The 26,174-nt window shown below is 45.2% G+C and overlaps 1 protein-coding gene across 1 annotated transcript in view; it reads left to right on the top strand.

The window, feature by feature from the left end:
* PLCH2 (phospholipase C eta 2) overlaps window positions 1-26,174 on the top strand; it is a 115,198-nt gene that overhangs the window by 70,333 nt on the left and 18,691 nt on the right. The window contains exons 12-20 of the mRNA XM_081871459.1: window positions 3,563-3,655; window positions 5,991-6,091; window positions 8,467-8,564; window positions 8,967-9,149; window positions 10,842-10,949; window positions 12,885-13,009; window positions 15,750-15,834; window positions 16,964-17,110; window positions 21,269-21,348. Of these exons, the coding sequence (XP_081727585.1) occupies window positions 3,563-3,655; window positions 5,991-6,091; window positions 8,467-8,564; window positions 8,967-9,149; window positions 10,842-10,949; window positions 12,885-13,009; window positions 15,750-15,834; window positions 16,964-17,110; window positions 21,269-21,348 (1,020 nt within the window). The remainder of the gene's footprint in view (window positions 1-3,562; window positions 3,656-5,990; window positions 6,092-8,466; window positions 8,565-8,966; window positions 9,150-10,841; window positions 10,950-12,884; window positions 13,010-15,749; window positions 15,835-16,963; window positions 17,111-21,268; window positions 21,349-26,174) is intronic.

The following is a 26,174-nucleotide window of genomic DNA, read 5'->3' on the forward strand; positions in this document are numbered from 1 at the left end:
CAAAACTAGAACCCCAAGATTCTAGGTTGAAATAATGGCTCAGGTGCAAATTGATGGCTAAAGTAGAACAAAGAAAGCTGCCATTTACCAGGTCAGGCCATTGGTCCATCCGGCTAAGGATTGTCTACCCTGGTAGACAGCTGCTCTCCTCCACGGTTTCAGTTTGGGAACACTCCCAGCCTTACCAGAAGATGCTGGGGATGGAAGCTGAAGTCTTCCATCTGAAGTGTTAAGAAACCTACCATTGTGTCATATGCAGTAGCAGTTGCCTACCGCATACCAGGAGCCACACACTGGGGTGACCTGCATATGCAAAAAACAAATCTACATTAGCGTTGCAAAAGAACTGCATCTCTTAACACTACAACTGGCCAGCAGAGTTCCACACAGACTTGGTGAAAGGGAGCCAGGTCATAGTCACCTTTTGCATCCAAGGAATGCCAGGAGACAAATGTTTAGCAAAAAACTAATTTGGTTGTAGTGCAAAACGGCTTGTCAGGTTGCCAAAGGCTGTTCTACTGACTTATGCACAGCACCACACTGGCACTCAGTATTCCAACCCCCTCCCAAAACATGCCCTTAATTTGCTGCCTTTAATTTATATGAGAAATTTCCACTCCGTGATGAAAATTGTCCCCTTCCTATGAATCAACTAAAGCTCTGGTTGCTTAGTCTATCAATTATAACAATGGAAACTTGCTGTCCTTTTAAAGCAGGGCTACGAAAACTAGTCCTCCAGGTGATGCTTTTGCTCCCATCAGTTCCAGCCAGCGGGGCTGATGCTCAAGGATGATGGTGGCCATTGCAGTCCAGCAAACATCTGGAAGGTCACTGGTTCCCTATTCCTGTTTTAGAGTGTCCCCTCTGCCCAATCACATGAACTTAATTGATGCAAATCTTCTGAAACATTTCCTAGGGATACCGAGTGCTGTTTTTAAATGGCCTGGGCTCCCAAGCAATTGGGTGTAAGGTTGCAGGTTGGGGACCGGTATGTAGTAACTAGATCAGAGACCAATAAAGCTGGCACATCTCATGAGTTGGATCCAAAGTGTTAGTGTTTAAGCTGCCTCCCCAGTCCCCCAGCAGAAAGAGAGAGGTGGAATCTCTTAGGGTCATGGGCCACATTCAAGAGAAGAGGATACCTTCTCCTTGCCTTGGAAAGCGTAGTTGTTAGAGTGTCTGGCTAGGATTGGGGAGACCCAGGTCCCAATCTCCACTCAGACATGATACTTAGGACAGTCACTGTTTCTCTGCCTGACTAGGATAAGAATAGGGGAGGAAAGAGACTATGTATGCTGCCCTGGACTTCTTGGAGGGAAAGGTGAGAAATAAATGTCATAAATAAATAACTGGCCTCCAGTTAATTTCCACTCTGGGAGACAGGGAGGGATGAGTAGCTATTCTGGCCCTGAAGGCTAAAGCATATGGGCTACCATCCTTAAGAGGGTGGCTACTTGCGTAGCAGATTTCTTCTTTTCATTTTACGTAATACAGCTCCTTTTGCTGTGTAGTCCTTGCATGTAGGCTTTCCTTCAGCTAGGCCTCCTAGGAATGGACCCTGCCTGCTCCCTGGGTCAATCTGAAGCAGGCTTGCTAGTATTATTCCCTGACCTGATTCTTGGTGGCAATTGTTAACAAGGCAGAACAGCTGAGTAATGCCTCATCTCGTATTGATTTCCTCTTAGCTCTTTTCATTGTTTATGAAAATGCAGGAACACATTTCTTCCCACTGATGTCCATTTAGGATAGAGCTCTTTTTCTCTCTGTATCTTCAATAACGATGTTTTGATTAGCACCAGGTTGTTTATCTCCCTCCCCCATTTAATGGCACCCATTCCATCCAGGGGATAATCTGTCACCCAAAATGAATAATGCAACGTGGCAAACTTTAGAAATGGAAATGGGGAGGGCTGAGAACGCAGTCTTTAGTAGCTGACTTTGTTGGATTTTTATTAGCTTTCTTTCCAAATTGTTTATTAATGACTCTGGCTTCCATAGCCGAATGCGCACAGTTAATGAGGAGGCCAGGTGAGTGAGATTTCTGAGAGGCGCGGAGCTTCCATTGGTTGCTGACATGAGGCGACTAGAGCATAAAAGGCACACAGGTGATTTCTGCCTCCCTTACACAGTGCAAGCGATCTTGTTTTCCATAATAAAATGAAGCACTTTTTAATAACCAGGAGGTTTCATATGAAAATATCTCTCCTTTTTTAATTCCACACCCCCTGTCCCCTGGACTCGCTTATATGTAAATTTCATAATGTGTTGTTTCTAAAGATGTACTAAGCCTGCCACACTCAGAACAGCTCAACTCATAAGTGCTCCTGGTCTCTTTCCCAGAGCTTTTAACCAGCCGCCGGGGGCTTCAGGAAAGCTGTTGTATGGAAAATACATTTCAGAGGTTTTGCTGACATACATTTAAAACAGGACTTACGGGAACCTGTGGCCCTCTGGAAACTTTTGCTGGACTTCAACTCCCATCACCACCACCAGCAAACATAGCCTAATAGTTGGGTACTGAATTGTAGTAATTTCTGGAACGTCATGGGTTCCTCGTGAGTTCCTATTTCTTGGCAGATCACAACAAAACTGTTACAAGCAAGGATGCCATCTTTGTATTAGCAACTCGAAAAAACCCACCACAGTTTTATACAGATGTCAGCAAAGACAACAGTATTTAGACATTGTTGTTAATCTCAGTTTGTACTGATCATTATTAGTGATATATATATTATTAGTGATGTTATTAGCTTTTGTCTCTGCTTCTTTTGTGCTTGTCCTAGCAAGCATCCAGATTTGCTACTGATTTGTGCTTGTACCAATTTCTGGTGGTTGCTAGGCGCTGTAGCTTTTGGGCATTTGCTGCCATACAGGGTTGTTGTGAGGGTAAAAAGCTGGTATAAACTGCCCTGAGCTTCCTAAAGGAAAGGCAGAATAAAAAAGCATTCTACTCCCCCCCCCCAAATATATATATATATTAAAAGATGACTAGGGAGGTATTCTTTCTGTAGGATAAAGGTAAAGGGACCCCTGACCATTAGGTCCAGTCGTGGCCAACTCTGGGTTTGCGGCGCTCATCTCGCTTTATTGGCTGAGGGAGCCGGCGTACAGCTTCCGGGTCATGTAGCCAGCATGACTAAGCCGCTTCTAGTGAACCAGAGCAGCGCACGGAAATGCCATTTACCTTCCCGCCAGAGCGGTACCTATTGATCTACTTGCACTTGGATGTGCTTTCAAACTGCTAGGTTGGCAGGAGCAGGGCCTGAGCAACGGGAGCTCACCCCGTCACGGGGATTTGAACCGCTGACCTTCTGATCTGCAAGTCCTAGGCTCTGTGGTTTAACCCACAGTGCCACCCGCATCCCATATGTAGGATACATACTACCTAATGAAATGGCACTTTCTTACTCTGGTACCAGGAAGCATCGGAAAGTCCGAAATGCTGTGCAAGGATGTTTAAAACAGTGTATTTTGTGTACATCTGTCAGGCTGTCCACCTGCCTTCCTGTCAGTCCGTCTTGTCATTGACAGTCTTGCATGTTGTCCTTCTTTGCTATTGTAGAACAAACATGAGGAGGATGTGGAATCCGGGGAGGATGCTGTCATCAACAAACGCCACAACCGATCGCTGATGGGGAGTTTTTCCAAGCGCAAGGTTATTCATTTATTCCTAGGAATAGACACAAATTGCTCTGCTTTCCCTGCAAAAGCTCAAACATCCAAGCCATTAAAAAATTTAGAACAGAAAGGCGCAACCAGTAAGGGATCACGTAGCAAATATGACGTCACAGTGCTATACAGCCAGTCATGGTTGTCAAGGCAGCACCCTTCATTTTCTCTTAAGCACCTTTTCTTTAGATTGAAACTGACATGAGACTGATGCACATTCTAAAGTAACACCAATGTGGACCTCAAAAGCTACATTTAAGAGCAGAGCTGAGTGTTTTCCCCCTCCATGTTTATTTTGGCCCATAGGGGAGATAAAGTCCTGAGAATCACTTACATTTTTATGGGAAAGGTTTTGAGGCGCAAATGTTGCCATTTTTTTCGGTGCTGCTGTGGTGCCATTTTTTTTTCCTTTCCCAGAGTGCCCCCAGGCAATCAGGGATCACATCAGGAACATGATGGGCTCCCTGTTGAAATTTGCCCCACATGAAAGCAGGGAAACTTGGGGGGCAGCTGCATGAAACTTGGGGGGCAGCTGCATGAAAACATCCAAAGTGGTTGTACAAACTATGACCCTACCGGCAGTGTAGTACCCTATCACTTTAAGCAGCCATATCTTCCCCCAAATAATCCTGGGAACTGTAGTTTGTTGAAGGCGCTGAGAGTTGAGACACCTACCCCCCCCCTTAGAGAGCTACAGTTACTAGTAGGGCTGGCCCACTCATGGGGCAAGGTGAGGCAACTGCCTCAGACAGCAAGATCTACAAGACACCACAGCCTAATGCTGAGCTTTCTTCCTACCCTGTTCCTGATGTAGATATTACCTCAGCTCTTCTTCCCTGGTGGGGGGGGGGCATTTTGGGAATCCGCTTCAGGTGCCGAAATGTCTTGGGCTGGGTCTGATTCCTACAGTTTCCTGGAAGGGTTAAACCACTCTTGGAGGAGAATAGGGTGCTCCTAACAACTCTCGGCAACATTATCAAACCACAGTTGCCAGGAATCTTTGGAAGCAGTTGGTTAGAGTGTGCTGCCGATAACACCAAGTTTGCAGATTCACTTCCCGTAAGGGACAGCTGCATATTCCTGCATCGCAAGGGGGCAGGGGGGCTGCACTTGATGATCCTCAGGGCTCTTCCAACTCTATGATTCAAGACTGATCTAGGTTAATTGTCTCCACAAATACTGTTATTGTTAATGTTATCTGTTGTTCGTTGTTACAGCAGTTTCAGTGTGCGCTGTGTTTTAGAGTGTTTCATAAGAAGAAAATACACATCTCTGCCCTAGCCTTTTTCTTTTTCTTTTCTTCAACACAATTTTATATACCAGAACAAAATAGCTCCAAATAGTTTGCACTAAGCCATTCAGTTAAAATACCAATAAAGCAAATTACATGACAACATTTATATTATAAACTAATTATTATTCTTACTTTTTTAAAATAATAATAATAATAATAATAATAATAATAATAATAATAATAGATGCACTAAAATCAGATGTCAAAAATCCACACTAAAATTACATGCCTGAATAGGCTCGCTGGAAGAAAAAAATGGTTTTTAACAGGCTCCGAAAACAATACAGTGCCTAATATCAATGGGAAAAGAGTTCCAACACACCAAAAGATCGATTCTTTGCAAGTTCAAGTTGAACCACAATGTTGCCAGTACTAGTTTGAACTTGCTATCAGAATGCAAGGACCCTGTTCTTTCATTCTAATCGAATGCCTTTTATACCTTGCTCCAGTTGGTGACTCATGTTGGCCTAGTAAAACAGAAAGTAGATACCGCAGGCATGAAGTCTGCTTCTTCCCCTGGTGTACACTAGGAGGAAATCGTGCCTTCATCATGCTACCTTCCAACTCTCTTACAAATAACAAGTGGAACCTACCACAAAATGTTGCAGTGAGGGAGTGCTGCTGTACAGGGTTTGGGACATGCCCATTTCCAGGATACTCCATTCCAACCCCCTCCCTACAACAGCCAGCTGGCATTCCAGGCCCACTGAGGACGCTCAGTCCTCATTGGGTGGCTTTGAGGGTGGGGTGGAGATCTTCCTCTCTGCAAACTTTGGGGCTCCTTCAAGCTTTCCAGTGCCTCTCTCTTATATATGGTTGCTGCCATATGGCCGTGTAGGCAAATGACACTCACACTGGAAAGATTCTCTCCTCAAAGCACAGTCTCTCTGAGGAGTTACCTATGCCTTGTGATATGTTTCCATTTGATAAGATGGGCCTCTGTATCCACACCTGGGCCTGCAAGGATATATGCAAATGTCACCTGTGGCTTTCTTTAACTCTGGATGTGTCTTCCCATTTGGTGCAGAAAAAAGGAAGCAAACTGAAAAGGGCATCAAGTCTGGAAGAGGGTGAGGATGACCTTGACTGTCAAGGAAATTTAGCCAGAGGCTCAGTACATTACAGCAAGTAAGTGGCAATGCCCTTTCTTTGAACAGATACATGTGCAGAACAACTTTGCCTAAATGGACTGGTTTCTTGATCAAGTCTAACCGGATGGGACAGAGACAGTGAAATGGAATGGGTTTAGGGCGTGTGTGTTTGTGTGTGTGTGTGTGTGTGATGTTTGTAGGCCTTGTGATTGCAGATAATTTTAAAAACATACAGACCTAGGGGGGGAAAGTTCAGGATTTTCTGAGCCAAAGCTCAAGGCTGGAGCATCAAGAGTAAAACATGACTTTCCACATGAGCAAAAAACATTTAACTCACTACCAGCTAACCACATCCTCCTGCCATACCTGAAGGGTGGAAGATGGTCTGGAGCAGGCATAGGCAAACTCGGCTCTCCAGATGTTTTGGGACTACAACTCCCATCATCCCTAGCTGATAGGACCAGTGGTCAGGGATGATGGGAATTATAGTCCCAAAACATCTGGAGGGCCAAGTTTGCCTATGCCTGGTCTGGTCTGGAGGAAAATCTGAAGCTGCCTTAAACTGAATAAGACCATTGGTTCATCTAACTCAGCATTGTCCACACTGACTGGCAGGGTTGAAGAAAAGGATGCTTCCCAGCTCCACCTGGAGATGCTGGACCTGGACCTGGAACCTTCTGCATACACAACCAATGTTCCACCACAGAGCTCCAGAATGCTGCCTTATGCCCAGTCAGACCATTGGTCCATCTAGCTCTCTATTGCTTACACTAGGTTTACCCAAACTTGGGTCTCCAGTTGTTTTTGGACTACAATTCCCATCACCCCTGACCATTGGTCTTGCTAGCTAGGGATGATGGGAGTTGTAGTCCAGAAACAGCTGGAGACCCATGTTCGGGAAGCCCTGGTTTACACCAACTGTCAGTGGCTTCCCAGTGTTCAGGCAGAGGTCTTTCCCACTCCTAGCCTTACCTGAAGATGCTGGGGGGGGGAGGGTTGAACCTGGGACTTTCTGTATGCAAAGTTGGTGTTTTTGTCGCTTGAGCTGCAACCAGACGAAGTATCTGGGCAAGATGGAGTTCCACCATGCTTTTCTTTATTCCAATCTGTGATTAAATCTCCGGAGTCCAGATAATCCACCTACCTACTCACTCAGGGCTGATCCAAGATGTTTTGCTGCCTCTGGTGAAAGACAACATGGGGCCACCTCACCCTGTTCCTCATTCAGAAGCTGACCAGATTGATAGTTGACTCTTACTTCAGCCTTGGTGGTGGGACATGGACTTCCACCATCCCAGAGAGCACTAGGCTAATTTAGGCATACACAGCTCTATCCTGCGTCACCTCGCCACCATTCCCTTCCCCCAGAATCTGCCAACTACCTCATGTAAGGGCCGGCCCTGCATGTGCTTCATGGCTAGAGATGTGAGAAGGTATTATTTCTCCTTCTGCCCTGCATTTCTCACACGGAGCACCGTTTCCCTTCCACTGCACTTCATCTCCCACCCAAAACTACATCATTTCTCTTGCTGTCTGCTGTGGTGGAATTATATGAGTGGTTATGCAAGTTACATTGGCTGGGATTCAACTTGTGGAAGCCATGTGCACCCAAAAATTGGCTTGGGGTGTCAAATGGGAGAACTCCTGAAACAGGAAGAGGGGGGAATCGATCCATCGAGCAAGCTGCAAATGCTAGCCATGACAGAACAATTGCTTCATGATGTTAAATTTCTTCCCGTCGCCATTATTTTGTTCCAGTCCATTAATTTCAGTGCAAAGGAAACACAACGCAAATGGAGGGCAGGGGGACATAATCAATTACATATCATTTGCAGATTGAAAGCAACAGCAGCAGCAAATACTGATTGTATTTGTGGGATTGATTTCCATTCTGGACCTAGGGCGAAGGAATGAATATTGGCAATTTCCATTCCTGTTTCTCCAACATCCCTATCCCTAAGGACATGATTGAATTGGACTGGTTTGTGCAAATGCACACAGACGGCCTCATCTGCAAAACTCCAGACACAGAGTATACCTGCTTGTGGTCATTCCCAGTTAGAGTAGACCGTACTGAGCCAGATGAACTGAATTGGTGCATAGTAGCTCCTCAAGCACCCATTATGAGCACCTGTAGCTGAGCAATAGAGCACATGATTTTGTGTGCAGAAAGTCTCAGGTGCTGTTTGGTGCTAAAGTTTAATCAGAACAGCTCAGAGTTGATTTGACAATGACAGCATTTTGTGTTCTATTTCCATGGGTACCTATTGTTTCACCAACTCCCACACATGTTGCCTTCTCCTCCAGTCCTTTGTTTGCTTGTTTCTTGTTGCTGCTGAGTATTTCTGTTCTCTTAATTCCCCAAACCCCCTGGATCAGAACTGACGAGCACAATGTGCTTTGTTCCCATAGAACAAACCGACAGAAGAAAACCATGAAATTATCCCGAGCGCTCTCCGACCTGGTGAAATACACTAAATCCGTTGGGATCCATGACGTAGAATCTGAAGGTAGGTGGCCTGCTATAAGGACAAAATAAGAAGGGAAACTGTGGGTAACTTTGCAGGTATACGCTGCAGTCCCATGCACCTTTGTCTAGAAGCAGGGACGGGGAAGAAGGCCTCAGTTTCTGTTCCACTCTGTATTCATCACATGCAGCCCTGTTTCTGTTCTGCTGCAGCTCATCTTCCACCCAAAATTATGTTATTCTTCTCTGTCTGCTGTGGCAGAATTATGTAACAAGTATAATTTACATTGTTGTTATGTTACTCCACCACATTCATTTTAGTGTTAAGGAAATGCAATGCAAATATGTAGTCCCTTATGATCTGAAAGCAGAAAAATCAGTGAATGCCGGTCGTATTTGTTAAATAACTAAAAGAGGCAATGCACTCTCCCTGCCTTCATTCCAGTCTCTTCCAGTTGGCAAGTCTCCTCTTTCAGCGAAACGAAAGCTCACCAGATCCTCCAACAAAAGCCGGCCCAGTATCTGCGCTTCAACCAACACCAGCTGTCGCGAATCTACCCTTCTTCCTATCGCGTGGACTCCAGTAATTACAACCCTCAGCCCTTCTGGAATGCTGGGTGCCAATTGGGTAAGGAGGAGCCAGAGGCAAGGCTTTGAGGAAGGAGGAAGGTAGATGGGAAAGCAGAAAAGCTTCGCTGTCAATTGGATGCTGTTTTGCCTACAAAGCCTGCTGTGTTTAAAACAAAGTGGAAACTTGCTTTGAAGAAGCTTCTATTTCCACGAAACCTTCATCCAATTTGTGGGGCCAAAACTTCTCCCGGTGCACTTTTCATTGTGCGAGTAACACATAAACGGACCTGCATGGTAGCCTTTCTAGGACATGGTCACAAATGGTCACTTGTACTATGTCCCCAAATTTCAGCCAGTTGCCATGCACAGTTTTTCTTCTGGAAACAAAGACAAAATTGCCTGTGGCATAAAATGACACTAGGTAAAGGTAAAGGGACCCCTGACCATTAAGTCCAGTCATGGCGGACTCTGGGGTTGTGGCGCTCATCTCGCTTTATTGGCCGAGGGAGCCGGTGTACAGCTTCCGGGTCATGTGGCCAGCATGACTAAGCCGCTTCTGGTGAACCAGAGCAGCGTACGGAAACGCCGTTTACCTTCCCACCGGAGTGGTACCTATTTATCTACTTGCACTTTGATGTGCTTTGGAACTGCTAGGTTGGCAGGAGCAGGGACCGAGCAACGGGAGCTCACCCTGTCGCGGGGATTCGAACCGCCGACCTTCTGATTGGCAAGTCCTAGGCTCTGCGGTTTGACCCTGGAATGCATTTAATTCTTCCTTTGGGTTGCATTTGCTACCGCAGCCCCATGTTAGCAGATTGGGGTAGTAAAACACCCTACTGGCTTTTCATAGACAAATGATCAGGGAAAAGTCGAGAAATTGGCAAGTTACCTTTGACCAAAAAAAGTTACCTGCTCTGGATGGAGTTGCACTCCTCTGAAGGAGCAAGTGTGTAGCTTGTGGGTCCTCCTGGATACATCTTTGTCGCTAGAGGCCCAAGTGGGGTAGTGTGTACCTTTTGCCAGCTTTGTCTAATTCACCAACTGCAGTCATTCCTGAATAGAAACAGCATGCAGTCCATGTATTTGTAACCTCAAGCCTGGATTACTGTACTGCTCTGCATGCAGGGGCAGCCCTTGGGTCTGGTGCAGAATTCCCCCAAATCATAGCCTTCTGCAGGAAAATAGGTCTTAGCATAAAATTACAACATTTCCACTAAAAATAGGAACCCGTTAAAACCTACTTGAACTTGCTTTCATGGGATGTAATTATTTCCTTGGCAATATTGAATTAAGTACTCCCTGAGTTTATTTCTATATTCGCTTGCAATTCTTGCTCTCAGATAAGATGTTAATTTTACCATTGCAGCCAAATCCCAAACTTTATTAATTGGGTGGCCTATCACTCCTTTGCAAATTTGCATGCTTTAGCATATTCTGTCTCCTCTGCTTTTTTCTGCCCTTTTCTGTGCAGCGTGCTGATTCAGCTCCATCTCTCAAAAGTGAGAAAAGTAGCTGAATGCCACAGCTCTTCACATCAGGGATATTGCACAAAATAATATATATGTATTTCTAGATATATTTACTTGCTCTCAGTTTTCTTTCTTCTGCCTGGATCCGTGGCATCAAGAAGTCTGTCCAGTCACTTTTGCCTTCAAACGTAGCTCTATCTCATTTTGCTCTGACAGCTTTGCTTTTAGAAATGCAATTTATCACCTATATCTCTCTCTCTCCACCCTTCCAAATATTGCAGTTGCTCTAAACTACCAGTCAGAGGGGAGAATGCTTCAGTTGAACCGCGCCAAGTTCAGTGCCAATGGAAACTGTGGCTACGTCCTCAAACCCAAGTGTATGTGTCAAGGTAAGGGGAATGTAGATTTCAGATTTAACTAATAATGGTACTGTTATTACAAGCGTGCGCTGCAACAAAATGTCGTAGTGCATTTTCATTTTTAAACAGGAGTGTGCCTGCTCAGGGTTGTAGCTAGTCAACCACAATGTCCCCAAGGACCCACCCCCCCATTTCCTTCCCTACCCTCAGTTTCTCAACTGACATTTAGCATTCTGTGGCCAAAAAAAATTAAAGAACAGAATCCCCACGCCGATCCACAGACCGTCCACGGGCCGGATCCTGAGGGCAATTGGGCCGGATCCGGCCCGCAGACCGTAGTTTGCCGACCCCTGTTACGTTATATATTAATATTGCTTATTTGTTATGATTCTTTTCAGAAGGTAAAATTAAAATTCATTAGTTTTCCAAAAGCAGTTTACATGCTTCTTCATCAAACATAGACTTACCAAGCTTCAATGTTGTCCAGATTTCAGTCCTCACACCAAGGAACACATTTTAAAGACCCCTCACTGAAGAAATTTGCAAAAAAATATGGAGGCAAAGGCAAGAAGTCAATGTTTAAAGAGAAATGTATAACAAATTTGGAATCTGGAATATATATGTAAAGATTTCAAAGTTTAATTTTATAAAAAAATTGATTCCGAAAAGAAATTTGCAAACATAAAGTTTCACTGTCTGAAATGGCACATCCTATTAAGATAGGAAGATAGGAATCTGCCTTCTACAGAGTCAGACCATTGATCCATCTACCTTAGTACTGTCTGCACTGACTGGCAGAGGCTTTTCCGGGTCTCAGACCAGGGCCAATTCCCAGCTCTAGCTGGAGATTCCAGGTTCTGAACCTGAGACCTCCTGCATGCAATGCAGAAGCTCTAACACTGAGCTGCAGCCCTTCCACAAAGATAAGGAAGGATAAATGTGAGCAGATGCCCATGTTCCTAAAGCTAACTAATGGAGTCAGACCATTGGCTCATCTATACCTGTGCAGTTTCCCCTGGCCAGCAACAGATCTCCAAGGTTTTGGGCATGGGACATTCCCCAGTCTAGCTGGGTAAGCTAGGAATTGAACCCGGGGGCTTCTGCATGCAAAGCAGATGCGCTACCCTGCAGGCTTTCAAAACCCCTTCAATTTGGATTGTGCTCTCTTCCTTGTTCACACTGAGCCTTCCCTTGCTTTGTGGCTCACCTGTGATGGATCTGTGTCTTTCTTTACCTACTTAAGACCAGTTATCTGCTCTCCTGCACATGGCAGCCAAAGCAGGCATTTTGAACAGGGCTGAGCCATTGGCATTGCCTTCACACTGTGCTTCATTGTCTTGGTTGTCTGCAAGCCGCTGGGCTCTGATTAAATTAATGAAATCTTGCTGTCTTGGCTCTGCTGACAAGCCTCTTGTCCTCTCTGCTGCTGCCTGTGTTTCTACAAAATGAGAGATGTGCACTTCTTGTTATCCCTGTATCTCATCACAGGCTTGGAAGAATTAGTCTGTGTCATTAACTTCGAATTTACTGCCTAACAAGGCAGCGTCTTTCTCGCCTTTTGCTGGCCTGTAAACGGCATTTTGTGTTTGTCTGACTGTAATTTAGTAGCCAATCTGTGATTGCAATAATAAAGACTGATTGATTGACTTTTTCTTTCTCTCCGCTGCCCACTCCCCAGAAGAAGGAATCGTATCTGTTTGATTTCTACATTCTAGACTAACAGCCTCATTTGCAGCAGCACTGCTTGGGAATTCCAGCAAAACCCAAACAGATCAATGCCGTTTCAAAATGAGCGCAGCTGGGAGAGCTTCTGTTTGCAGAGTAGACAATGGTCTGGCTCAGTATTAAGGGAGCTTCCTGTGCCAATGGAACGGCATGTCCGGAAGTTGATGCACGTATTGCGCATTTTGCAAACAACTTAGCTCTGCTTTAAACCTCTGCGTATGTTCTGCAAACCTTTCTCAGGGATCTTCAACCCAAATTCCGAAGACCCACTGCTTGGCCAGATGAAGAAGCAGCTCGTGTTACGAATCATCAGCGGGCAGCAGCTTCCCAAGCCCAAGGACTCCATGCTGGGAGACAGAGGAGAGGTATGGACCTGGAGAGAGAGGTGCGGAGAGATCTGGGGAGAGCACAGCGACATCTGCTTGCAACGCAGCCATTGTGTGCTGAGAGCCCTCTGGCAGCAGCTGTCAGAACCAATTGCTGTAGGCAGAATCTTGGTGCTAGTGACTACCACAGCTCCACTCACTTTTACAACTTACCTTTACTTAAGCCTAGCCTCCAGTACTGCTAAGTTAAGTGGAATTGTTAAGTGGGAAAAGACAATCACAGGTGGCCATGGGCAAGAATTTCAATTCCAATAAATAATAATAATAATAATAATAAATTTTATTTATACCCCGCCCTCCCTGGCCAGAGCTGGGCTCTAACACCAGTAAAATTACAATAAAAACATAATAGGGAGGGGAAAAACAACAACAAAACAATTTAAAATACAGGTTAAAATGCAATTTAAAATGCAGCCTCATTTTAAAAGTAGCCCATGGATCGAAACCGTAAGGGGAGGAAAAACATAAGGGTCAGACTGAGTCCAAACCAAAGGCCTGGTGGAACAGCTCTGTCTTGCAGGCCCTGCGGAAAGATGTCAAGTCCCGTAGGGCCCTAGTCTCTTGTGACAGAGCATTCCACCAAGTTGGGGCCAGTACTGAAAAGGCCCTGGCCCTAGTTGAGACTTAAAGGCAAACTTACATAAATGGCACGTTTTGAAACACTGGAGAGAACTTTCTGGTGGTAAGAGCTGTTTGACAGTGGTATAGACTGCTTCCGAAAGGGGCGGGCTCTCCTTCATTGGAGGTTTCTAAACAGAGGTGGGGTGGCCACTTGTCAGAAATACTTTAGTTGCAGAGCATCAGGCCAGATGACCCTGGGGGTCCCTTCCAACTCTAAAGTTCTATGATTCTATGAAACGATGCTCAGACTGAAACACAACCATCCTTCGGAGTTTGCCCTTCTGCTAATTTTGCAACGCAGTTCTCCAGCCAAGTAAAATGTGCAAACCCACACAAGAGTAGAGTGTGCATATAAATGCATGTATTCGTGGAAATGATAAACAAAAAATGCATTATATTAGGGGAAATTGCTTTGAAAAGAATGTGTGTATTGTGAGAAATTCACACTAAAACACTGATGGGGTTTTTTTTTGCGAGAACATGTATGTATGTATACTCTCTATGCATACACATGTGTCTAATGAATTGCTTGCAGAGTTCTTAAAATGGGCCCAGGCTTTTATCTTTTCTGATTACGGGTTTGGACTGGGGCGGAGTGGGGGGTGGATACTTCCTGCGGCCTCCTTTTTTTTTTGTTTTTTGGGACAAATTATGCAACACGTTTCTTCCCCCCTGAGACTAGCAGGTGCTCAGCCTTTTCTCTTTGTGCAAAGAGGGACCGACTTTGCTTTCTTTTCCACAGAGTGCCTTTGGGGAGATGGCTGAGCGCTGCCAAGATGCTCAATCAATGTGGCAGGAGCCCTATTCATGCCACTTCACAGGGAAGAAAAGGGGTTAGGGGGGGGACGGGTTGGGAAACACCTCCAAGGGAGAGCCAAGTTTAAACCCAGAAACTCACTGTAAATATTTATAAAGCTGCTGGGTTTGTCAGCCAAGATGGATGGGGCTTCATTAGTGCACCTCTTGGTATCTGTTGCATAGTGTCAAACCCCCAGTATAGGGTTTTTTGGGGGGCAGGGAGGCAGTATTGGCCTTTACACTTTTTCACTGGGTGCATAGGGGGGAGGGGGGAGTCTACTGCATGGGTCCTCTCCTCTCCCCCCTCTCTCCGGTTGTTAGTTGGTTTCTCAGTCAAAAAGCAACTTCAAGTATCCATTCTGAGAGGGCTGGATGCTTTTGACATGACATTGCGTGCAGGATGCTTGAGTACAAGATACAGGCTCAATGCTGTATTTTCTGAATTTTGATTCCTTCATGGTGTCCACTTCCTTGTATTTGATAGTTCAGCTGCACATACTTCACATTTATTTAGATCTGGAATGAGGCATGCTTGTGTTTTGTGCTCAAGGTAGGCCTTTCCCCATTCCCAGGGCACCGCCACAGCTGTAGAACAGGTTTCACAGGGAAGCCTTTATCTGAATTTTGGCTGAAATCGGAACTAAGGCCCCATCTGCATACATACGTCTAAAGCAGTATCATAAACGGTCATGGCCCCCCCAATCTTGGGAACTGTAGTTTGTTAAGGGTGCTGGGAGTTGTTAGGAGACCCCCTCACAGAGCTACAGTTCCCAGAGTGTTTTAGCAATCAATTCCTCTAGCCAGGGAACTTTTAAGAATTGTATCTCTGTGGGGACATTATTATTATTTATTCACCCTTCACCCTGAGGGTGTAGGTCTGAGTTTGGATCGCAACCAATTAAAATTCAGCATTGAAAACTGTTTGTACTTTCTATGTTGTTTTTAATCACAACAAAATAAGGGAGGTCCTCCTTATAATGTTTAGCACCCTTAACGAATGGCAATTTCCAGAATTCTGTGGGAGGAAACCATGGCGGTTTAAAGTAGTATGGCGCTCCTTTAAATATATGGTGCAGCTGGGACCATAGGCTGCAATTGTGACTATGTCTACTCTGAAGTAAGTCCCCCTGAATTCAGGGAAGGACCATAGCGCAGTGGCACAGAACACTGGATCTCCAATGTCTAGATTGAAACAAGGATTCCAGAGTAGAACATTGCAGTCAAGCTTTTCAGGGTGGCTTTTTCTGTTTTATCCCAGCATTATGATGGTAATTGTCTACTCGTCTCCCCCTTTTCCCAGATAATAGATCCATTTGTGGAAGTGGAAGTAATCGGATTGCCTGTGGACTGCTGTAAAGAGCAGACAAGAGTCGTGGATGACAATGGTACGGCTGCCTTCTCCTCACTCCTGCATGATCCGCAGTCTCTGATATATTCAGCGCATGAGAGCAAAGTTATGCTGAAGTTGCTTGCACCCACGAGGGTGACTGGAAACAAGAATTATTTGTGTGTGTGGTGTGAAGTCACCGTTGTGGGATGAGTTTTAATAGGTAGGAGAGGATATGTTGATTGCAGTTTATCTCTCAAGCACCCACTTGTGGTTGAATGGTTTTAAAATCCCACCCTTGGCCACAAAAAAATTAAAAACATAGGAATTAGGCTGCAAGCCTTCTTTTGAGCAAGTCCAGCTATGAAGTAAACTGGCTTCCCCCTTCTTACCCCATTTAATAAAGAACCAGGCAACAGCTTGCACAGTAAGTTTAAAAATAAGATTGATTTAGTTTATAATCATGCATTGGTTCACAGCAATAGTAGATGCAAAAACTATGGAGGCAGAATATTTATATTTTCCGTATAACCAGTCTTAGAGGCATGTGTCTGAGACTGGAGAAAGCACAGGGCTCATCTGCCCTCATGGCTGGCCAAACAGAAGGGAGAGGAACTGGAAGCACTATATGCTCAGGGGAGGGGAAATGACATCACACAGAACCCTCTCTACCAATTGTATTTCTATGGCCCGAGTATCTGCCTGTCAGCAGTACAGCTCTGTGGACACATAGACCCTTCTTGTGCTAACTAGCAAGAATATGCAATTACTAGGTTTGGCTGCTAATCTCCCACCATATTTCATATACCACATTTATCTGAAGCGTCAGTTCAGCCCTGTAGCTTTAAGCCAAAGCCTAGGGGGAAAAATCCCCCAGTAAAGGCAACTTCCTTCCAACAACCACTTTCTGTTATCTTCTCCTTATTGTCAAAAGTGAGATTGTAAGCTCCTTGCAGCAGGGACCAGACTGTTATACTTTTAGACAAACATCCTTTTAGAGTTGAGAGAGACCTTAGTAAATGGAAGGTTCTTAGATTGGTCCACAAAGGGCCATAAATCATGGGTGAACTCGCAGCATGCACAGGGAAACTATTTCATCCATAGGCCACTGTGAACCAGCTCTCATCCAGGATTCAGCCATAATGAAACTCTCTTGCTATCCTCCACCTCTTTATTTCCCTTTGCAGGTTTTAATCCAATGTGGGAAGAAACTCTGGTGTTCCCTATTTGCATGCCAGAAATCGCCCTGATTCGGTTCTTGGTGTGGGATCATGACCCTATTGGGAGGGATTTCATCGGACAGAGGACAATATCGTTTACAAGCATGATGCCAGGTTACTTGATTATTTATTTCGTCTATATACCATCTTTTCTTCCAAGGAACTCAAGGTGGTCTACATTTGGTCCTCTCAACAACCCTCTGAGGCAGATTAGGCTGAGAGATTGTGTCTGGCCCTAGGTCACTTCATGGCTGAGTGGGGATTTGAACCCTGGCCTCCCAGGTGCTAGTCCAATACCCTAACCCCTACGCCACACTGGCTCTCCATAGAATGTGTCAGCTCTTTTCTTTAAGAGAACTGATGAGCCATTTAGTAGATGCTGGTCTATTAGGGCAAGCAGTGCATTGCCTTGCTAACTTCAGCCTGCCCCCACCTGTCTGCCTTTTTGCAATAATTCCAGAGGGTGTTCCTGGCTGTCAGGTGCCTCAGTCTTGTAGTACTCAGCTGGGAGGAAAAGGAAGGGGACCAAAGCAGAAATGGTTGGCTCTGTCTCCACCTACTGTTGACATCCCTGCCTTCTACCCCATCAGTCTCAATTAGCACCAGCCATCACCAGAGCCATCAATAGCTGAGGCTCCTCTTTATCCCAGTGGTGCTTATGTGTGTTGCCCAATCCATTCCTCTGCTACGGAGAGTAACCCATCTGAAGAGGGTTGGCATCTTCAATGCCTCCATGTGAAATCCAGATCCCAGGGGTTGTATGCAATTGTTAGCCCTAGTCGACGTCAACCTGCTGAAGTTAAATGGATGTGACTAACTTGGGTCCACTCATTTCAGTGGGGTTTATTCTGGACTTGAGACACAAGCCTGAGAATTTGGCTACTGTGTGGTCGCACAGGTGACAAGTGATAGAAATAAGAACATTCTTGGTCCACAGCAGCTCCCATTGGGCAAGTTTGCTGGGTCAAGCAGGGGTAGGGAACCTCAGGTTTGGGGAGCCAAATGCCATCATCCAGGGCTCTCTGTCTGTTCCTCGGGACTATCTCCAAGACCATGCCCACTGTCCTGAGCACATTCCTCACTGGCCTTGAATGGTAATAGTGCCTTATGCTTGCTGGGGTGTGTGTGTGCATGTGTGTGTGTGTGCGCGCGCCTTTGCACGTGTGTAGGCACTACTGATTTTTGTGCATTCTTAGAATATAACCTACTGTATAAAGATAGAAAGTTAGATCTGTTGTCTCTCCCACTTTTCCTTGGCCACACCCAGCCCTGACATATGCGGCCTTCAGAAGACTATCCACAAGGGAATGTGGCCCTTGGGCTGGGGTAAAGAGAAAAGAAAGAAAGAAAGAAAGAAAATCAGCTCCTTTTGATAAACTGGAATAGTCTGGGACAGAGTTAGCTCCAGTACATACCTGAATAGCTCCCAGCCATTTCTTTGAGAGGGGAGGAATTAAAGCATGGTACTGGAAGATACTGGGAGGGGACTGGCTTCTTTTGAGCCCCCCCACCCCAATTATGTGTTTGTGTAATTGTCTGGTTCCTCTCCCTGCCTTCCCTCCCACCCACCACTATTCATAATGATGGGCACTTTGTGACTTGGTGGTTATATCTGCCAGCTCCTAATTTGTACAACTCCAGCTTGATAGGAGGGATTTCTTAGTCAATGGGGTAAACTTCAAAGCCTTTCTTGAAAGAATCCAGGGTCTCTTTCTGCTCTCATTTTTGTTGGCCGAGCACCAGTGGCTGCAATTACCGACTATAATGTTAAAGCAGCCTGATGGCTGAGTATCTGCAAAATTCAGAGGCTTTTAACACATTCCCCCCTTCCTTCAAACCCTCACCCATTTCTCCCCCCTCCTCGTCTCCTTTTTTCTGCCTTCCCAATTCAGATAAAAGCACCCTGTGTTGTTGTTCTGATCCCCCCCCCTTCTTGTTCTCCATCTTCTTCAAAGCAGAGGAAACTTGGCAAGGGAAAAGTTTTTTTGAGAGAGAGAGAGGAGGAAGGAATCCATCTGGCTTTTAAAAAGGAGAAAAATAAAAGAGAGAATGAATGAGAGACATTTCTGATTATGACATTAATAATTGTTCCCAGCGGAGCAGGAAATCATTTAGGAATTCCAGGATTGACAGCTGCAATAATAAAAGGGGAATAGTGTTATTTGATGACCGGGGTTGGGGTTGGGGTATGGCTCTGAACTCCTCAAATGGGCTTCTTCCCAGGCAAGCTGTAGGTGGTAGCGAGTTTTTTTTAAAGAGCCGAAATAAACATTTGGGTGAGTGGAAGTAGGGTGCAGCAAAAACAGCCCCTCTAAATACTCCATGAAATTTATGGGGGGTGGCATGGAAAGATTTTGCTGAAAATACCTGAGACCAGAAGTGAAATTCTCCCAACAGTTTTCTCAGAAAACGCTCTCTGCTTGTTTCAGTGACTGGTTACACTGGGATCTGTCTTGGAGCAATTTGCAGTCCCCCACTGTCCCTAGTAGGTCTCTGCATTCTATGTTCCTGATTGTAGGATGGCCAGGAGTAATGTTGGAGAATGGTGTGGAGACTTGCACCTTCTGGGTGCAAGGCTACCCATGAAGCAGCCCCTCCTCTGGCAGACCCAAACTGCTTTGCCAACTTATTTCCTTCCTCCTCGCTCCCTGTTGGCACCTGACCCTGTGAGGTGTGTGTGTGTGTGTGTGTGTGTGTGTGTGTGTGTGTGTGTGTGTAAGCTTATGGGCCCTTCTTGGTCTTCCTTTGTTCTCCTCTTCATATTCCTCACCGAACCCCCAGTTAGAAATAGCAGGCTTGAACCCAAGCAAGGGCTTTTAAAAAAACAACCTTGCTTCAGGTAGGACACAAGCTTTTAATGCCTTTATATTCTTCTCTGGCTCAGATCCAGATCTGGATCAGAGAAGAATTCCAAGTTCGCTCCCTTGATCATTTCGTTCTTCTCTGTCCCCAAAAGCCATCACCACTAGAGCTCCCGGCATGTTTCCTCTTTCTTTAGGTTGCGGAGAGAGAAGCAGAGAAGAGAGTTTTATTTCTCCTTTTCTGCATTCACTCTGGGAAACAGCACACCTGGGGAGACCATAGGAGGTGGAGGGGGGCTAAACTTCTTTTAGCATGCTGTTATCCATTACATCCTGCCAGCCCATCCCTGCTGTTGCTCCCACATCTGATGCAGCTTGAAGGCAGGAAAAAGGAAAGGAGGATTATATTGTTGGGAGGTTGGGGGCTGATGAGAATGGCTTTTAGGGAAGAGGAGGGAGAGTGAGGATGGGCAGCAGTAATTTTGCTGAGCCTCTTAGGAGAAAAAAATATTGAGGGGGGGGAGTTTTCATAATTTCTGTTGCTGCCTCTCAGTAGCCTCTTAACATGCTCCACCCAGGATTTCCCTGACCCCATTATTACAGATTTTCTCTATCTTGCACCTACCACTTCATTGTATTAAGAGGCTATTTTTAATATTACATGGTTTATAAAGGCTTTAAAGTGAATTAATAAATATTTATGGGCAGAGAAATGCAGGCAGGGGACGGGCAGGCCCCATTTCACTGATTTTTTCTAGGGCAGAATAAATTCTCCAACTGTTTCTTGGGTTGGGAGCTCACTCGCAAAATATTTTTATTTTTTGCTCCCGCTGCAAGTACCAACGCCAGCAAACTGCATATTGACGTTACATTTTGCATCCTCCACAATGACCCCAGACATGGCATTGTTCTGGGGCATTTTGACCAATGACAGCAGCCACACCCCACCCTAAAAGGTGGAAAAGATTCAGAGATGATTCTTCAAAGCGGCCTTTCTCTAGGTGTGAGGTGAGGGTGAGAAAGAGAGAGATCCCAGAAACTTTCTTGGGGGGAAAAATGTCTTCTGAGAAATTTTGGCTCACCTATAGTAATTTCCAGGTAAATCCACGGTGAGTTCGAGAGATCTTTTCCACAGAATCCTCTTCCTACCTTCATTGCTTCCACTGACTATTTTCCTTCATATTTCTCCAATGGTTTCCCCTGTTTTTCTGGGTTGTGTATGAGGGGAGGAGATTCTGATCTCAACTCACAGTTCTCTGGACTTCTGAGACTTCATAAAATCATAGAGTTGGAAGAGACCCTGATGGTCATCTGAACCAACCCCCTACAATGCAGGAATGTGCAACTGTCCCATGTGGGAATTGAACCTGCAAACTTGGCATTACCAGCACCACACTCTAACTAACTGCGCTATCCAGGCCCTGGAGGAACTAGCTGGATGTGTGCTTTACCTACTTCCCTTGCTTTTCAGGCTATCGGCATGTCTACCTGGAAGGCATGGAGGAGGCGTCCATCTTTGTTCACGTAGCTATCAATGAGATATGTGGTAAGGTGAGTAATCACAGGCCTTGAGACAGGGAAATTTGCCCCTTTCCATTGAGGAACATTTGGTAAGATTCTAATTTGGTGACTTAAGAACTCTTTAAAAGCACATTGCTCTACTGCTTTTTTGTGGGACGGGCAGAGCAACGGCAAAAAGGAAAATTTCACCTATTTTGCTAAAATCAGACTTCTCTAAATTGGGGTTGCATCTTAAACCTCATGGGGAATGCTCTCTGCTAGGAACCCCTCCACTGAATTGGGGTGAGAGGTCTCTCGCCTGTCCACACGCGTGTGCTCTTGAACATGCTCACTCCTGTGGTCGTAGGGCCACCTACCCACAGATCAAACCAGATACAAGGGTGCAGAATTTGCTTTGAAAAACCACACAATAGGTCAATAGTTATTGTTAAGACTGCAATGTCTTATTTGCAGTCCGGAGTAATTAAGTCATGGATTGTATCCAACTAAGTTTTATTCAGAGCAGACCCATGGAAACTAAGGGACCTGGTCTGTTTCAAAGTGAAGAATTCAAAGTGTTGGTTATGGCCTGTAAAGCCCCATACAGCTTGGGCCCAGGCTATGCACTGGGAAATATCATATCTCAGGAGATGCCCTTCTCTCAGTCCTGCTCCCCTCACAGGCATGCTTGGTGGGGACGTGTGGCAGGGCCTTCTCGGTGGCTGCTCTCAGACTCTGGAACTCCCTTCCCAGAGACGCCAGACTGGCTCCCTCCTTTTTTTTCTTCTGCCAACAGGCCTTTGGGAACTGGCTGGTTTGTTTTTTAAGAAAACAGCTTTTAGTAGTACTATGCTGTTTTTGTTGTCTGTGTTTTAAGAGATTTTTTAAAAATTGCTTTAATTCTATTAGAGTTTGATTACTTTTTAACAATTACCTTTTAGTTTTTATTTTATCTGCATTGTTTTCATTTGCAAACGCCACCTTGGGTCCCACTCGGCGAAAGAAAGGCAGGATATACTACTGATAAGAATAAATAATAATATTTGTTAATTTTGATGGGTCTGCTCTGAGTAGGACTAATGTTGGAGACAACCCTAGATTTTCAAGGGGGTAGATGAAAAGAAGAGGTAACTAGTTTTCTAGGTAAAGGCAGCGAGCAAGGCAGAATCTCACTCTTGAGCCATCCCCTTTGCCCTGTGCTGATGCTTTCAATAATTAAGCCTTTTCAGCCACTATGTACCGCTGGTATAGCAGATAGAAAACCAGAGACATGAGTGATTGAGTAGTATTTATAAGCAGAGTTTTTCACATGTCATCTTATGAGCTGGAGGAACCCTCCTCTCCCTCCCCCAAGGGAAGAAGGCTCAGAGCCTGGAGATTGGCAGTGGGATGACGGTGAGCGGTCAGAGAAAGAAGACTGGGAGGAGGAGGTGTTGGAAGCTAAAGAGGTAACAGGGCTTAGTGAGCTGGGAGAGTCTGTGGCGGATAGGAGTCCAGAAGCAGAAGCAGGAGAGGAAGGAGGTCAAGATGCAGAGATGAGTCAGGCTGGAGAGGAAGCCAGGTTGTCTCCCCCGCTCCTGCTGCAACAAGCTTCCCTCACCGCTGGTGTCCCAGGACCAGGAGAGGCATGAAGAGGGAGAAACAGAGATATGCATGCAGGCACAGTCTCAGATTGCTTGAAAACAATCCAGGGAAGGAGAAGACTTAGGCAGCTGTGAGAAGGCAATGACCTTTAGTCTCCATAGCTGCCCCATATGGGGCAAGACCTACTGAGAAGAGTTCCTGTGCTCATTAGGCCTGACACTCCTTGTTTCTTCCACTATGGAGATAACTTAACTTGCTCTGTGTGATTTATTGCTGACCCGCTCCTGTCACCATATCCTAGTAGAACATCTTGATTGGGAGTGCTCATCCCAGCATCCTCAGCAAGAAAAGGGCACATCACCCCCTGTTTTCCTTCATGCTCCTTCTGCTTCGTGTTTTATTGTACACTTTTAATTTTGCGTGGAGACCCCCCCAAATTGATTTCATCCTTGTCAATCGCTTAGAAGCCATTTTGGCAAGCGAGCGGTATGTAAACGAGCAGATGATGATTCCCTTTGAGGAGAAGGTCCCAGGGCTGCAAACAAGGCTGGGGATTCAGTCCAAGCTTCCTCACAAGCATTGGATTCCTATAGCCAGAACAGGTGAGGGGCAGCCGCCAGATTCATCACCAGAAAACAAAAGAAAGGGATGTCCCAGTAAAGTTTTACTGCTCCTCTGTGCATGTGACCATTATCTGAAGGGCTGTCACATGGAAGATATGGAACAAGCTTGTTTGCTGCTGCTGCAGAGGGTAGCCAATGGATTCCAATTGCATGAAAGCAGATTCTGACTAAAGGTTAGGAAGAACTTTTGGACAGTAAAAGCTGTTCAAAATGGAACAGGCTCCCTCAGAAGGAGGCGAACTCTGCTTTCTTGGAGGTATTTATTTAAACAGAGGTTAGGTGCTCACCTGTCAGGGAATCTTTAGCTGTGATTCCTGCATTGCAGAGGGTTGGGCTATATGAGCTGCATCTAGAAGACTAGTTGCAGTTCTGTCTGTCCTTGCATGGTAGCTAGATCTTTCTCCTCTCCTCTCCTCTCCCACATACAACACTAGAATTCACTTGGACCATAACTAATATATGGAATATTCTTCCATAAGATATGGTGATAGTGGACAACCAGTGAGCCTCCAGATGTTGTTGGACTCCCAATTCCCTTTAAATTTTGGATTCCCCCCCACCCCTCTTCATTAAAATCTCTCAAGGCTGCATGCTATGAAAATAATTCCAGTCAGCGTCCCACCACCACCACAACAGCAAATGTATAAAACCCTACAAAATCAAAACAGCAGAAGCAGGAATTAAATGGAACTTCCATGTGTGTGGGCAAGATACCAGATGTTGGAAAGGGAAAAGCAACTGGGGAATGCCTTCCATGTTCCACTTGTGAGCTTCCCAGAGCCATCCTGCTGGCCACTTTTGAAAGCAGGATACTTGAGAAGATAGGTCTTTTTTGTCTACCTCGACAAGGCTCTTCATATGTTTCTACATCAGTATGTTGTGTTGTGGGGCTGGGGTTCTACATCTTATTGAAACAGGGGTCTTATCCGCACCAAGATCCTGATTCAACTCATTGCCACCCCTGCTTGCCCTGGATATTTTTGAAAGAAAAACCTTGCACTGTGTAATTAATGTAATGTGTAGTTCGGCCCTGTCTTAGCTGTCCCTCTGCCCATCTCTTTGACGCATTCGGCCTCGCTTGAAAAAGCATCTCAGACTTTGAAACTAATTAATAAAAGATTGGGAGGTAGATAGAGGGGACAGGGATGAGATGGTGGGAGGGGGGAGAGAAAAATATACCTCCTCTCCAAAATGCAGCTTCTCAACCGTGCTGCTGTTGTTGCATAGCCCTAATTAAAAGCAGGGGAAATGTGACAGGAGACTGTAATTAGGGCAAGGAAAATGTACTGAAAAGAACAAGCAAGCCTCTGTCTGGGTTCAAGGAGCTCAGGAGGAGCCAAAGAGAATCCAATTCCAGATTCTCCGGAACCTGAGGGGAAGAAGGAAGAGTCCGAGTGTTGCTTGGCAACGTGTGCAAAGGACGGTCAGGCAGAGAGAGAGACAGAGAGTGGCGGGGTGGGGGGAGGGTCCACCTCTACCAATCTTAAAAGAAGGGAAGCCAGGAGGATAAAAGTTAAGACTTGAAAGCAACTTGAGTCTCTCTCTCTCTCCTTATAGAGCTCTGTGGGTCTTTCATCCAGTTCCAAAGTTAAAAAAAACATTCAGCTGGTTTCTGCTACCTACAAGCTGTGCATCAGGCAGGGGACTTTTATCTGTTTGTGTCAAGGCTGGGGATGGATGAATCTAGTTTTTCGTTTCCCCAATGTTACATTGATTTCTGCACATTTCTACATCAGTTTGTGATTTATTTATTTTTAAAGTCCTCATGGGAATTCATCAGCATTTAATTGGGATCTTCTAACCGTCACCGTTTTCTATGTAATTACCTCTATCGTCCACAATTTCCCCTAATATAACACAATTTTGTATGTTGCTTTCATGCTAAAGTATGCACTGTATGCATTTTTAGCCTTGTACATGCATTTTTGTACACATTCACACTTTCTGAAACGATACACAAAACACAGCAATCCTTCAAAATTCACCTCTCTCTTTTTTCAAATTTTGCAACATAGTTCTCTGGCCAAGCAATGTGTACAAAAATGTATATAATGGGCAAAGTGCACATATATATATATATATATGAAAAAAATGTGTGGTCTCAGACAAAATTGCCCACAAGCATGTGTATATTAGGAGAAATTATGAAGCCTTTTCTATATTAAAAAAATTGCAAACTGATACGGAAACAGAGAGAGCTAAATCTAAATGGGCAAATGGGAAATGGAGAGAAACTAGAATTGGCAGGTTTGCCTAACCCTAAGTGCAGCTGGTCCCTTCCAAAAGCAGAGTTGACCAGTGCTGGTTCCTGGTGGAACCAACAGTACTTGGGACTTGTCTGATCAGGAGCTCCCGAGCACAGCTGAACCCTGCTGAAAGCAAGGCTTGCAGTAGGTGCTGATCGGCCGACTGAACCCAAGCCCCACTTTCAACTAAGATCTTCGTTTGCAGCCCAGATGAAGCTCAAGCTGCGCTGCAAAGGAACATTTTTCCTTGGGAGAGATGACCTGAACTCAAACTGGCTTTGCAAAAGCTGCAACGAAAGAACCAGGGGAGCACTCAGAGTGATCCTCAAATTCTTTATTTGCTTCCTTTATTGTCTCGTTGCATTCCTGTTGCCAAAATCCTTGTTCCTCTTTGTTCTCTTCATTTGGACAAGGCTTCTGTTTT

Source organism: Podarcis erhardii, assembly GCF_964252035.2.
Source record: "Podarcis erhardii genome assembly, chromosome: 7".
Lineage (NCBI taxonomy): Eukaryota > Metazoa > Chordata > Lepidosauria > Squamata > Lacertidae > Podarcis > Podarcis erhardii.